Consider the following 15,836-nt stretch of genomic DNA (forward strand, 5'->3'; position numbering starts at 1 on the left):
GCTTACTTTCTGACGATTTTGAAATTATCAAATCAAACAGAATTGGCTATTTAAAATCATACTCTTATGTTTTTTCGGTAAAGTCACGTAGGTAAAAAATAAGTAATAATAAAAAAATCACCCCCAGCGAGGGGTTACAATGAAACATAAGGGGCACAATTAATTCCACCCCTGGCCCACAACCAACAACGAGTTGCCGTTCCATTTAGAGTATTTAGAATTCGATTATGTTGCTGCTACACATTTTCACGTGATAAGCCACTTCGTTGAGCTATCATTTGCGTCCAGGTCGCTTCTGAAAACGAAGCTAATACGCCCAGTGAGCCTTGCCTGATAAGATAAAAAAAATCGTTTAGTTTTATTTTTATATATATATATATTTTTAAGTGATTTGTGTTCCTTTCCTATACTGTGCACACCTGTCGTTTTTTTTGTTCCGTTTGTTGTTGTAACGTTTGGACCCGTGCCCCTACTGGACTTCTATGAAAAAGACCTTAATGGCTCATCGGATTCCTCCAGTAGGCATACATATTCTAATTCTGATTGAACCCTCTGCAAAAAAAAAAACCCTCCCCCTGCCAATGCACTCCTCTCCCTGTAATTTGAGACACTACGTGTCCACCGGTTCACGTGGCAGGTTTCATGGTCAGAAATGGTATGGCACTGGTGCAATTGCGATGCTGGCAAAAATGCCCAATTTGATTGCACGAGGCCACGATGCACAATGCTTGACTTTGCGGAGCTCTGCCCGTGTACCGATGTCCTTTTTTTTTAGAGATGCTATGGAAAAAGCACGCTGTTACAAAAGAAAATACATGTCAGAAAAATGGGTTAGTGGCGTCGTGTGGAAGGAAATGATCCGAGTTCAAATGCAGATCAGACATGGTTCAATGGAAAATGTTATTTAAAGCACTTTCAAACAACTTTACCGTGGACCAATGGATCTCGTTCAGGCATAATGTGTATATCCGCTCGCCATAAAAAATACATTACAAGACGCCAGCACTGCTGTGGGCTTCAAATATTAAAATTCCACCGTGTAAGGTCCGCGAATTAAAGTCGCGCACGTCAATCCGCCTGCTTTGATGCTCAAAATGAACTGGATGAAAACGCAATTTTAAATACATGGCTATGTTGTCCCTGTGTGTGCGTATATATAATGCAAAGCCCCCGAGGAAAAACACTGTCTACACCTCACGCCTCCACAGCAATGCTGTCCCAAACTGTAGCGTATTTTGGAATAATGATGTAAAGGTCGGTGCAATGTGATGTGAGCCCCCAGTAATGGCAACTCCAATGTGAGTCCCCAGTAATGGCAACTCCAATGTGAGTCCCCAGTAATGGTAACTCCGATGTGAGTCCCCAGTAATGGTAACTCCGATGTGAGTCCCCAGTAATGGTAACTCCAATGTGAGTCCCCAGTAATGGTAACTCCAATGTGAGTCCCCAGTAATGGTAACTCCGATGTGAGTCCCCAGTAATGGTAACTCCAATGTGAGTCCCCAGTAATGGTAACTCCAATGTGAGTCCCCAGTAATGGTAACTCCAATGTGAGTCCCCAGTAATGGTAACTCCGATGTGATTCCCCAGTAATGGTAACTCCGATGTGAGTCCCCAGTAATGGTAACTCCGATGTGAGTCCCCAGTAATGGTAACTCCAATGTGAGCCCCCAGTAATGGTAACTCCAATGTGAGCCCCCAGTAATGGTAACTCCAATGTGATTCCCCAGTAATGGTAACTCCAATGTGAGCCCCCAGTAATGGTAACTCCAATGTGAGCCCCCAGTAATGGTAACTCCAATGTGAGCTCCCAGAAATGGTAACTCCAATGTGAGCCCCCAGTAATGGCAACTCCAATGTGAGTCCCCAGTAATGGTAACTCCAATGTGAGTCCCCAGTAATGGTAACTTCAATGTGAGTCCCCAGTAATGGTAACTTCAATGTGAGTCCCCAGTAATGGCAACTCCAATGTGAGTCCCCAGTAATGGTAACTTCAATGTGAGTCCCCAGTAATGGTAACTCCAATGTGAGTCCCCAGTAATGGCAACTCCAATGTGAGTCCCCAGTAATGGTAACTTCAATGTGAGTCCCCAGTAATGGTAACTCCAATGTGAGTCCCCAGTAATGGTAACTCCAATGTGAGTCCCCAGTAATGGTAACTCCAATGTGAGTCCCCAGTAATGGTAACTCCAATGTGAGCTCCCAGAAATGGTAACTCCAATGTGAGTCCCCAGTAATGGTAACTCCAATGTGAGTCCCCAGTAATGGTAACTCCGATGTGAGTCCCCAGTAATGGTAACTCCAATGTGAGTCCCCAGTAATGGTAACTCCAATGTGAGCTCCCAGAAATGGTAACTCCGATGTGAGTCCCCAGTAATGGTAACTCCAATGTGAGCCCCCAGTAATGGTAACTCCAATGTGAGCTCCCAGAAATGGTAACTCCAATGTGAGTCCCCAGTAATGGTAACTCCAATGTGAGCCCCCAGTAATGGCAACTCCAATGTGAGCCCCCAGAAATGGTAACTCCGATGTGAGCCACTAGCAATGGTAACTCCAATGTGAGCCCCCAGTAATGGCAACTCCAATGTGAGCCCCCAGAAATGGTAACTCCGATGTGAGCCACTAGCAATGGTAACTCCAATGGTGGGGGTGGGGGCGGGGGGAAGAAAAAACAAAACGTTAGGCAAGAGATTTAGACATCCGTGGACCGAAGCATGACATTATGGTTCTTGTTAAAGTGTATTTGGGTTAGATAGCGTAAATTTAAATGTGTACTAAACCCACCTCCCCCGGACATGGACAATCAGTGAGGTTGCCTCCCTTGGTATACGGGAGGTCGTGCGTCCGATCCCGACCCTTATGCCTGTTGTATATTTCGAATATGCGTGTCTCTGTCTCTCTCTCTGTCTCTACCCGTGGTCGCGTGGTTTTTTCTCCGGGTCCTCCGGTTTTCCCCTCCACATTTAGAATCACCGTGCGTTTGGAGTATCTGGCTGCTATAAATGTCCACGCGATCAGCCACTTCGTTCAGCTATCATTTGCGGTGGCCAGGTCGCTTCTGAAAAAAAGATCAATAGATCAGTGGAACCTTACCTGGTAAAATAAAAGCAAATAGTTTAGTTCATAGGTTGGCCACGTGGAACAAAACCTGCCAATTAGTTACCGCTTCACCACACCGGCGTGTTGGAGAGCACAACCCACACGCTTGTTCCACGTGACACACCTTACTGATTGGCTGTGCCGCGGGGGGAGGGGGGGTGGGTTTACGAAACCATTTCCATTGACACGATCTAACCCAATTGTATTGTTATGATTGAAAAGTGGTCGTGAAAGGCCTACGTGTTGAAAGTTGCATGGCGTTATGAGTCGATGGGCAAAACAAGATCAAAACAAGATCAAAACCTTTGATCTTGTTGAGAGAGGGTCAGTAAATGAGCCGCAAAAACAGTCGCCATGAGCGGGCGCGCCGTCGTGGGTTCAAGCCATTCAAGGTGGATTTGCGCATCGCACAAAGCTCAACGCAGCAGCAGCAGCATGCATACCTAGGCTTGTCTTAAGGTCACTTGGGAGACTTAATTTCCGGTGTCTTTTAACTGAAATAATAAACAAAACACAGGAAACAAATTCAGTCGACGAGACATTACGACGAAGAGAACAAAAAAAATCCGAGACAGAAATCATGATTATAAATAACAGCAATCATAATATATCTTTTGGAGAAAAAAAAACGCGACAATTTATCTTGAAAAAATAATAATCATGAAAAGCTCTCGAAGCCGGACCCGAGAAAAGCCACAAGTCTGCAGTAAAATGAAAAAAAAAAAACTTAAAAAATAAACAATAAAAGAGTTCCAACGGGTGCAACTGTCCGTGCACTTATCGAGGGGCAAGTCGTAGGAGACTGCCCTTATCTGTCGTATGGAACTTCAGTAAAGTTAAGGATTCATACTCTTTGTTTTTTTCAGTAATGTCACGTAGGTAAAACATTTAATTAAATAACACAAGCTTCCGAAAGCTTGTGTTGCCTCCAAAACGTCGTGATTTTATTTAGTTGTTTTCATTTCTTTTCTTTTATTTTCAGTAAAGTTGTACAATTGGATGCTGCGCTCATCAGCGAGGCCTGTGCATTTCCTCTCTTCTCTTTCTCGGAATTTTCAATCAACATCTACTTTACATTTATCCCGCAAATCGGTACAATCGCATGCCTCGCTCCCATCAGAGGCATAGCTCTGCAACCTTCCGCACCCGATGGGAGCGGCAAACGTCTGTTTCACGGTAACATCGACTCGCGTTAAACTGCACAATGGAGATTTTTTATTTTTGCATGTTATGAAATTGTTTAGTGAACTTGTATCGTCAGACAAACGACTGAGTAGTTTACAACAATTAATTAACAAATCAATGTATTGATTGGTTACTTATGAATTAATTGCAGTGTCGCGGATATCCCCCATAAACGGAACGTCCCTCCCAAATTATCCGACGTAGGAGTTTACAATTAATTAAGTAATTATAAATTAAGTGATTCGTTACTTGATTAATTCATTGCCTGAATCATTGCAGTGTCGCAGTTACCCCACCCACAAAGCGGAAACAATCTCTCGCTCCCAATCAGTCCGGCTTTGAGAGGCTTTACCGTAAACAACAACAATAACAACATTCATAACAACTTGGAGCGGAAACGAAACGGCAAAAACGCAGAGGGACGGAGCGCCCGTGCGCTCGACAGGACGGCAAGCCGAGCTGGGAACAAAGGGGCGGACGGACAAACAGCGACACGACATCACGCCTCGTTACAGCATGCAACACGAGGCCGGGAGAGAGAGACGTGGGGGGGGGGCAATCACTGGACAATCGGTGCGTAAATTGAACATTTAGCAGCAGCCGCCAGTGTTATAAGCAGACACGCGCGGGGCAATTTAGAGCTGTGCGCAAACACACACACACAGCACATTTTTTGAACGAAGACGGACATTTGACAAAAAATTTACAAAACAAACAAAACAATGGTTATATTCGTGGCATCGAGTGTTCGTTGCAGCCCCCGCGGCTGATGCCCGCGATGATTGTGCATTGGCGATGGCGACGGAGGCTGACCACCTCTGTGATTCACCCCTCTTGCAGAGAGAGAGAGGAACGCTGGACAGACGGTGCTTGGAACAGGCAGGGAGTGCCCACGCTTTACCCCACAGCACACGTGGCGCTGTAACCCATAGAGATGCTGGCTGAACAGAGGCAGTGGCGGGCGGGCGGGGGGGGAGATCTGAGAACCTTGCGCAATTGTTTTCAACCTCCAAAGCCGGAAGATCGAACCAAACCAGCGACCTCCGAATTGCAAATCCATGACATCGTGGCAGCATCCCACCAAAGAATCGGTATCCTCCACCATAAATGTCGGTGGCGTGGTTGGCTCCCTGAACACTTGGTCGGCGAAATCACTGAATCTGGTCTTCAGGCCTTCAAATGCCCAGCAGCACATGGACATATCCTCATGCCACCACACGCTTATGTAGGACTACTGAGGCTTGGAGCTGCAGTGAACAAATTATTATGCCGAATTTGATGTACTCATGTCTGATATGGCTGTTCGCAATTGCACCCAATAAAAATAATGGCACCACTCCAATGGGGCCTCCCTCCTCTTCGCTCTGTGTCTGGGCCTCTCCCAGGGGCTGTGGGACCCCCTGTGCAGTTGCACTGCCTGCACACACTCGGCAGTTACGCGATTGGAGACGTGAAGCCTAAATCGCGGACAAAAATCCATCTCACTGCTTGTACGCGAGCTCCGTTCACCCACAAACATCGCTCCGATGGTGTCCGTGCGTTCATTCCCATTTTTTTTCGGCGTTACAAAACGCCGAGCTTGTAATGAGACATCAAAAGCCCTCTTTCATCCGCGCAATCCGACACGAACATTATTTCCTTTGGGATTTCACTCGTTAGATGGCCCAGCGAAGTTAATCACATTCGCGATCAAACATTTTAAAGGGCACTTACTGGGTCACGGTAAAACCGGTGGGGAAATGTTTATCGCGAGCCAATTTCGCCGAGAGCGAGTCTATCGCCAAATTCTCTTTGAGTTTCAACAAATGCGACCGGGAGCTTGATCACAAAATTACATCCCTATTTAATCAGGGTGGGGGGGGGGTTATCAAATAAGTGGGTGACACACAGCTTGATGTATCGGGCTACCTGTAACTTCGGTTGCAACGTTCACCTTGAATACGTCTTAACCATTGTTATGAATTAATTAAGTTTGGGAGGTTTTAAAATATATATCCATTAAAAAAATTACATTCACTTCAGAGATGTGGCTGTCGACCAAAACACGGGCCAGCGATCACACTGCAATGACGCCATCTAGGTCGGGGCTGATCATTGGCGGAACCCGGCAATGCACGTACGTACATTGAACAGTCCGTGAAGGCTACGTTGGGGGATCTTTGCCTTGCAAGTATGTTGAACTTCTTACGCACCGTACGTTCGTAGCGAACCGCGCTAATCGGAGCTGCGGCGTAGGGGGGTAGGGACGGAAAAACTGAATTCATAAAAAAAAGCAGAGATGCAAGGAGGAGGGATTTCTTAACGGAATTGATATCTTTAGGAAGAATTAACAACGGCACTAGAGGAACGTGCGAATGGAGTGGCAGAGAAGAGGCGAGTGAGGTAGACGAGAGGTAGCAATGTGGGGGGGGGGGGGGGGGGCACATCTGTGATGCGCGAGTTCGGTGGAAGCGAAATTGACGACAGTGAATGACGAACGCATTGAATGAATGTGGTTGACGAGTGACAGCCATGCAATGAGAATACGAAGAGGGACCAGTAGCGGTGGTGGTCATGAGGAGGGGGAGATGACGCGGTCGTGGGGTGACCTCGAGGTAACAATAAGTGTGAGTTCTGAGCGAGGAGCCGAAACTTCGTGAGCGAAGGTGACCGCTTCATGTGGAGGGGGAAGTTTGCTCCGAAGAGAGAGAGAGAGTGTGTGTCCCACCTGGTCGACATTTCCAGGGCCGGGGTAAACCAAAGGGCCCTGGTGAGTGTGTGTGTGTTTGGGTTTTATGTGGGGGAGCGGTGGTGCAGCGGTTAGCGCTACGCTACGAACCCGGCAACCCGAGTTCGATTCCCGCTCACGGCCAACACCGGTGATGATTATTTGAACCGGTCCTGGGCCTCCCCTAGGTCGACTCGGCTTCAAATGAGCACGCGGTGTATTGTGTTTACATCGCCACTAGGGAGACAAAGGCGGCCGGGCGTGGTGCTGGCCACCACCCCCTCGCATACCATTCCGGCCTTCATAGGTGTTACTTGCTAACAGCACTTGCCCCAACAGTCTGCTAAGGCTATACGGGGGATCTTTATCCTTTTTGCTTGTGTTTTATGCAAGGAGCTTGCATCGCGTCCTTACGAGATTACAAGAGGCAATGTCAATGGAAAACTTAAGTCGATCTGAACGCAATTAAGAACAAGCCATGTCATTAACTTTATTTTCAAAGTAAAATTCTGGGGAAATGTTTGTTCTCAACAAATTATGCGTAATTGTTGATGTGGCGACTAATAGTGCTTGTTATGTAACGCATATGTGTACCCAAGCGTTGCGTTGTCCCTCTGCACCAAACGAACTGTCAGCTCCACGAATATTTGGCTTCCACTTGCACGCATCCAAAAACAGCATTTATAACAAATTAATAAAAAAAAAACTTTCTTTCGTTTGATGAAAGGGAGTGGATAAACCACACGCGTACGCACGTACTGACACACTCGCGCTCGCAAAGACAAAACGTCCCCAACGCAGCCCGCATAGACTATTGGGGCGAGCGCCGGTAGCTACCGCCTGCCTCCGATAGCCGGCACGGTGCACGAGAGGGGGGCGGTGAGGTGGGTCCTTAAACAAAAGGGCATCTGCCACCTTCATTAAAGCGCCTCCCTTGTGAGTGGCTATTCATGCCCAGCCAATAGAACTCGACGTCTTGCTGGTGAGGGCCGCCTCCTGAGGATGGACGATTAGCAAAGTCTCCACGGGGGTGCAATCAAGCCGGGCGAGGCCACGGCTGGGTGCTCGGTCATCCCACCGTCAGGGTTGCCACCTGTCCGGGAATTGGCACACTCCAGGAATTGGCTTTTACGGTGTCCGGGTGCCAGCCGGAGTTGATTTGTTGACCGAGATCTGGTACCGGTGTCGAGCTGAACTTCATTCAAATATTTCTGAGCCGTTCTGACGATAGGCCAAGAACCCAGTCGAACTGAGAAACATGTTTGGCCTATCTGACGCCCACCCAGACACTCAAAACGTCTGGGTATGCAGTTGCATACCAGGGCAGGCAAGGTCCTTCTTGTACAGCAGAGAGCTCCAGGAGGAGGCGATGATCCTATTTTCTGCCAGCGAGACATCGGCCCTCTCCATGTTTATGGTGGCCAGCGGCGTAGTGTGGTTGGTGTGGGCCCTGGTGCAAGATGTTGACTCCCTCGCCTGGTATAGAGGAGGTCGTGGGTTCAATCCCGACCCTGACGCCTGCTGTATATTTGGAGTTTGCGTGTTCTCCCTGTGGTCGCGTGGATTTTTCTCCGGGTCCTCCGTTTTTTTCCCTCCACATTTAGAATCGACATGCGTTTCGAGTGTTTGGCTGCTACACATTTCCACATGATGATAAGCCATCATTAGATGGTGGCCAGGTCACTTCTCAAAAAGAGCTCCACAGCTTCTGTGGGCACATGCCCGGTGAAAATAAAATGAATTAAATATAGTTAGCAGTTTTAGTTTCATTTCCTCCTCCCGAACGTTGTAGCCCAGCGCCTGGGCCACTCCGGTCAGTGGGGGACACTCGGTGCAGTTGCATCGCCTGCGCACCCAATCGCCGCTCCACCGTGCGGAACAGCAGCCACGGTGGAGGCTAAGTGGGAATTCCCAGGGCCCCGCCGCCCGCGCGTGTCCTGCCCCCGGGGATTGTCGCTGAGCTAACAGACGGTGGGGGGGGCATGCGAGCTGGCTGACTTTGCTCGAGGCCAGGAAGGAACCACGCCGTGGTCGCTGGGCGACTCCAAGCTCACGTCGAAGATGCCAACAATGGGCAAAACCGCAGCGGCAACAACGGACGCCGGCTAGTCGGGGGGAGGGAGGGGGGGGTGCGGCACTTGGCTCTTAAGGCTGCTGGGGTGAAGAGAGGCAAATGGAGTAGGGCACCTATGGAGCTCCGAGCTTCGAGCGATCTTTCGCGTCCGACGAGGATTGTAGGGTCCTCACTCGTGGATGACGCCCGCATAGTAGTCGGTAGCCTGGGACCTCGGTTCCTCTAGCCCGTGGGTCCTCAGTGCAGTTGCACTGCCTGCACACTCGATAGCTGCGCCACTGGCGATGTATGTACATATGTTGAACTTCTTTCAAATTATATGTAGCAATTTGTGCTAAATTGGAGCTGCGGAGGGAAGAACAACAAACTAAACGCAAAAAGCAGTTCTAAAGAAGTGAGTTGGTCAATCTTTATGATTGAAAAGTGTGTAACTCTCAGTGGGTTTCTGATTCCGGAAGGAAGAGCGTTCCAGACGGCCGCAGAAGTGCATTTGAAAGTGCTGCGTGATGCCAGTGACCGTTTTTTTCTCGATGGCTATCCAAAAGTCGCTGCTGCTGCTGTTGCTGCGAGGATGACCGGGAATTTGCGCGGCGATGATTTAGCGACGGTGAACACAGCAAGGCCCCCCCCACAGATGATTACAGGCCGGTACAGATTACGTGCGAGCTCTTCCGATATTCCAAGGATATTCGTAAGTAGATATTAGTGGTCAACTCCGAGAGGCACCTGACCACCGGCTCAACACCTTTTGGGTCAACAACACTGTGGCCTAACGTCACCCGAGACATCGAGAGACAGCGACTCAAGATGTCCCGGACACGTTCTCAGCATGGACCAGGACCATATACCACAAAACTGCCCAACGATGGACACCACCGGGCAAAAGGAAGCCCTGGGAGACCCGAGGCCTCCTTCCGCAAGACCGCGAAGGAGGAGCTGGCAGCGATCAACCTCTCTCGGGGCGAGGGCTCAACGTGTTGCCAAGGACAGGAAGAAGTGGAGGGAACTCATTGTGGCCTCATGTCCCGTAGGGGATGAAGAGGATTAACCTGACTGTGGTCTTAAAAGTAAACAAATATATAAATAGTAAAAATGTTGGGCAATCGCCCTTCTTCTTGAGCACAATTCGCTTGCCAACCACCTGATCGCTCATGGGGCCGGGATAGACCCCCAGGGGAATAAAAACGCCACCCCGCAGGTGTTCCAGGAGACACGCGGGTACTTTGGAAACCCGTGCGTAGATGTTCTTGCTTTCCCAACAGAACATTCAGCTTCAGAGCTCTTGCTGCCACTTCCAGGGAAGGCTTGGGGGGGTGGACTCAGATTGCTCGAGGTTAGAGAGACCCCAAGGACCGGTTCAGGTATCAGTCGCCACTGATGTTGGGTATAGCCAGAATCGTACTCAGACCGTTTGGATACTGAGATCATTTGGTGCTTAGTGCAGTGTGGTAATCACTCTGCCACTGCTATGTCCACGGGGTTCTGCCAGAATTTGTGTAGTCTCTAGTCTCGGTGAGTTGCACATTCCTATCTGTGTGGCATCCCATTTGTTAAAATGGAAGGCTTCCAGAAGGATCTGTCCATCGTGTGGGAACCATCATCTTGCCTTCAATGAGCATCGCAATTGTTCTCAGTCAAGAAGGAAGTGAGGGCGGAAGGAGAGATAACCCACGCATTTGGTATTCTTCTTCATTCGACGATTTATGAGCAGTCAAAGCTGGTTACCTGGATGGCAGCCGTGTACCAAATCAAGGCAATGTTGCATCGCGAAGTTGAATAACGACGCACCTCTCCGAATTGGTGAAGCTATTAGAGAAACAAATAAAAATAAATAGACTCTTATCGTCGTAATTCATATTCTTTCTGGATCATGTAACGTGCTGTGTACAGGATATTTGTTGCGATTTATTTTTTTACAAACTAAAATTTCCACTTACAATGAGTTTTAATCCAAAGTGAGAAGGTGTCAGCATTCCAACCCATCGTTCTTTACAAAGAAAATATGAACAAAATGGTAAGCATCATGCATAATTAAACTAACCAATTACAGTAATTAAGAGTTGTGTTTCAGCATACAAAATGTGCCCTGAGCATTTATGCTAAATATTTAAAATCCTCATGCTTAATTAATTTCCTGATTAGCATAATATTGCATGAATATGCGACCCGCGTAGAACATTTATGTATTACATAACCTAATTGAAAATAGATGTATTACTTGTAATAGCTGTATGATCTATATATATTATAAATATATGTTTCACTGGCAATGCACAAATCCGGCTTACAAGAGATCTTCTCCTCCGATTAGCACGGTTGGCTACACAACGTGCGAAAGAAGATCAACGTGTCCATTCACAAGTCAGGCGCGGCTTTGCGCATGTGCCACGAATCGCAGTAGCACCGCACGCGTGCCCTTTGACCCCTTCCATTGCTTAGGGGTGGGGGGGTGCAGGGGGGGGGGGCGCGGAGGATCTGGGGTAAAATCTCTCACGGGGCGACACGCACATTTCATTACGCGACAACAGAAGACACTCGGCAGCCACCGCCATCGCCCTGCCCGTCAGGACACGAGCGAGCGGTGGGTGACGGCAGCGAGGACCGCGGCGCCTGATAGGAGTCGCGCGGCACCGGGGCCGACGGTTCGGCGCGGTGCCGCGCAGTGCGGCGTTTTTTTTTATCGCGCCCTGATTCGTAAGTTCAAAAAATAATAATCAGTAGATGGATGGAATAGTAATGGGGGTGGTTCAAAAAGAAAGAAACTGGCTTCTCAGGAACCGCCTGTGTAAACTCCTCTACGTTTACCAATTTAGTCGTTGGAATTCTAGATTTGAAGCTTTCGTGACTGCGAGGATTCATATTCTTATATGAGTCGCGTAGGTAAAAAATTATAATAAAATAAAATAATAATAAATCACGACGTTTCGGAGGCAACACAAGTCTCCGACTTCAGGTGGGACCGTCACAGTAAATTTAGCTGTCACGAAACGTCGTGATTTATTATTATGTTTCATTATTATATTTTTTTAAGTCGTTGGAACTCAGTGGAATTTCTTGGGATTTTAGGCGGGACCGAGATGAAGCTGCAGGGGGTTCCGTGAATGTATTGCCAATCCAGCGCCAGTGGGCGGATCATCAACCGCATCGGGATATCCCACATCTGATGCACGAGCGGCGATGATTACGGGACGATCTGCGCTGCAGCTGTGCCAGGGCGTTCTCCACGCAACAAAAATAATCGCGAACGGTCGCCCCCCCCACCCCGATATTCACTTCTTCCCGGCGGTGAGATGGCGAGAGTTCACTAGGCATCCCATGATGCTCCTTCACTGAATGTCTAAGCTCGATCCAACCCTTGTAGTTGTTGCTATCTCCAGGAAGGAGATAGAATCGCCCATGATCAAATCTCTCAGATTTGCACGATCCCATCGGATCTCAGAAGCTGAGCGCCGAGAATGGACGGTGCTTTGGTGGGCGACCACCGTGGGATGGGCCACGGTGGTCCATTGTGGGTAGCAAAGTGCAGTGAAACACAATACGCTGTGCTGTACTTCTATGGTCCCGTGTCCACGCTTCCCACCTGCAGCGGACCCGCACTGGCAAACGAGGGTGGCGGATGACGGTCAACTGACCCCCACAGAGCCGCATGGCATGGAGAGGCCCTCATCCAGCAACGGATTGACAAAAGGGCTGTGCGCGTGTGTATGCGCGTGTGTGTGTTGAATTTCTCTCACGCCATACGCAGCCAACCGGGCAAATCGGAGGTGTGGTATAGCGTCATGGCTAATTGGAGGTGTACGTGTAGCGTCATGCTTGCGTGTGCAGCCACACTGCAATGGTATCGTAGTCTCGTGGGCAAATATTCCGCGAAATTCTAACGAGTTGCCAAAAACGTCTCCGGTGAATTTTCGGCCGCCACGTTTCGCGATTCATTCGGGCAGCAGCAAGCCAAAAATACCGGCACCTCGAACAACACGCCAGGGCCTACCCCATTCCTCCCCGAGATGCACCGACCGGGACGAGTGAGCATTTAAATCGTTGCGCTATTTAAATTGATTTTAAAATGTGGTATATATACAAGGTGCTTCAAATGAATGTTAACACGTATGTGGGACTATCGTTTTTAATAGAAAAGGAACGCATAATCCACTGTAACATGATAAGTAATGTATGTTGATAGCTTCAAAAAGTCAAAGAGTCTGCGCTTGTTCGTCATCCTTGTCAACGCGTGCCTGGAATCTTCTCCAGGTGGTCTCCAGAGCCCAGAGGGCACATTTATTGTAGTGTTGTTGCAAATTCTCAGACGTCTCAACATTTGTTTGAAGCACCCTGCATATATATCAAGGAGTCATTCGACCCCCTTCATGGAAACAATGGCACGGCACCCCCTACGCCCTCGCGGGAACAGAACATTGAAGCCACAAACGTGAAGGCAAGGGGCCACACCCTGCCCATTTCTACTCCGGAAGGTCGGCGGGGAGAGGTGCAAGGAATGCCCCCTACCCGCCCTTCCTACAGGGATGGTCTGGAGTTAATTAGCGCCCTACGAGACTACGACAGGTTGATAAGTTCACTGTAGCGCTTGTAAGCGATTCATTCCTAAGTGCTCCTCTCTTTCCTTCATCCATAACTCCTCCACCCCCCCGCACTCCCTCTACTCCCTTCTTTAAGTTCTTCTTCCCCTTCACATTCACATTCCCACATACACGCGCACACACGCACACACATACACGCACACACACACACGCACACACACGCACACACACACGCACGAACACACGCACATACGCACGCACGCACACGCGCACACACACACACGCGCACACACGCGCACACACGCACACACACACGCGCACACGCACGCACACACGCACACACGCACGCACACACGCACACACGCACACACGCACACACGCACACACACACGCCCACACACACACACGCACGAGCCCAATCTCCCCCCCACCCCCCCATCTAAACTCAGGCGCACAGCGTTTGGGACTTCTGTCTGCGGAATTTCTGTACCCCCCCACCTCCCCCCATCACAGTTTTTTGCATCTGAAATATAATAAAAAATAAACATAATATTTTGTTTTATCATTCGTCAGTGGCTCGCTGCCTTGATGTGGCAGAGAAGCTCCATATCCCGTGTGAGCCTCGGCAGCTCCACTGGATCGGGGCAGCCACACACCAGGCGAGTGGTCAGCAAGAGGCGAGACAAACTGTGACTCCCTTCACCAAACCCGACTCTGACCAGCGTGACTGTCACGTACAACAACACTTACGTACCAACATCTGCCAATGGAAAACCACGTTCACGCCAAATGTATCATCATGTCATTCGTTGCCCAGGCGTGACAGTAAAATAAAATGTCCATAATTTTGCATCCTTCTGTCTCCTCCCCATCCGTTTATTTAATTCGCTCGTGAGAATGGCACCTGGCTGAAAGGCACAGACTGCTCTATAATTTCAGATAAAAGTTGATTTTTTTTTTCACGAAAGAAGAATAACAAAGCGGAGAGATTTTCAGCCCCCTGGAACCTCTTGCTGCTCGTCTCCTGAGAAGCCAGTTTGTGACTTTCTGTTGCGCGGTGAGAAATACAAACACACGCCAACAAGCGGGGCATGGTATACACGGGCAGTGTATACCAGGGCGCAGGTACCTGTTAAATAAACAAAACTCCATCTTCGTGATCGCACTACTGTGGAAAATGTAGCGGCAAAGAGAAAAGCAAGACAGCGCTTGAACATGCATGAAGAATCAAGGAAGAAACATGCCGCAGAAAATGCAGAAACAAATAAAAGATTTTAAAAAAAATTGTCAAGATTTGTTTTTTATTCAGACATTTCAACTTACGAGTGAGATGACGTGTCGTTGCAATAATTAACGTAACCCACCCGGTCATGGGCGAGACAAAATCAACCGTGGGAAAGTTTGAGGAGCATACGCGTCAGAACTTAACTCGGGCCTGATCTAGCAGCAGGCAGAGGCTCTCATCAGCGAGAGTCTGAGTTCAAATGCTGACCAGGGTTAATTGACGGCAAACAACAACATAATCATTATCACCACTACCACGATTCATCTGGGGTTGGTGAAATAACCTCCACCATAATTGTGATGATCAGCCATGATCAATCCACTGCTGGATGGAGGCCTCCCCAAGCCGTCTCCATCTCTCACGGTCCTGTGATGTCGCAATCCCTATCGCTGCCCCACGCATAAGCTTCACTGGGTGGGAGTGGTCAATTGTGCGTAACCCTTTTGGATGATCTGCCCCTCGCCATGGGAATGAGGACTTTCCACCACTGGAAGTGAACTGCCAGTGAAGATGCGTGTGGCCCAATTGCGCATTTTAGAATGTTAAGACATTTTAACTTGAGAAAAAAAGACAATAAAGAGGTCAGGGCACTTGGCAGTACAGTACAGTGTCTAATATCCGTAGCGTTGAGGACGGAGGTAAAGGCAGATGTGTGAAAAGTCGGATATGTGAACATCAGAATAAAGTGACACTTACACCGCACACAAGTAAGTAACTTTGCAAATTTAAAGAGTAAGCCGCTTTAAACACGACACAAAACCTTCCCGAGGTTTGAAAGAGAGCGAATGTACGGAGGATTGAGAACGTGTGGCTGCCAGTGAAAAGGGTGGCACTTGTGAACATCTCTAGAGAATGACGGTGATGCTACGCGCGGACACCGCACTGCGCACTGGGAGCGTGCGCCACAAATTAGTCGGGGCGGATAAGTGTCAGCTGGATACGTGACGTTGT

At 48.7% G+C, this 15,836-nt stretch overlaps 1 protein-coding gene across 1 annotated transcript in view; it reads right to left on the reverse strand.

The window, feature by feature from the left end:
* Positions 1-15,836, reverse strand: part of LOC144735787 (syntaxin-binding protein 5-like) — a 195,665-nt gene that overhangs the window by 36,224 nt on the left and 143,605 nt on the right. Inside the window, exon 23 of the mRNA XM_078618309.1 lies at positions 3,543-3,593. Coding sequence (XP_078474435.1) covers positions 3,543-3,593 — 51 coding nt within the window. The remainder of the gene's footprint in view (positions 1-3,542; positions 3,594-15,836) is intronic.

The sequence above is a fragment of the Lampetra planeri genome, chromosome 57, assembly GCF_965212315.1.
Source record: "Lampetra planeri chromosome 57, kcLamPlan1.2.h2, whole genome shotgun sequence".
In the NCBI taxonomy this organism is placed as follows: domain Eukaryota; kingdom Metazoa; phylum Chordata; class Hyperoartia; order Petromyzontiformes; family Petromyzontidae; genus Lampetra; species Lampetra planeri.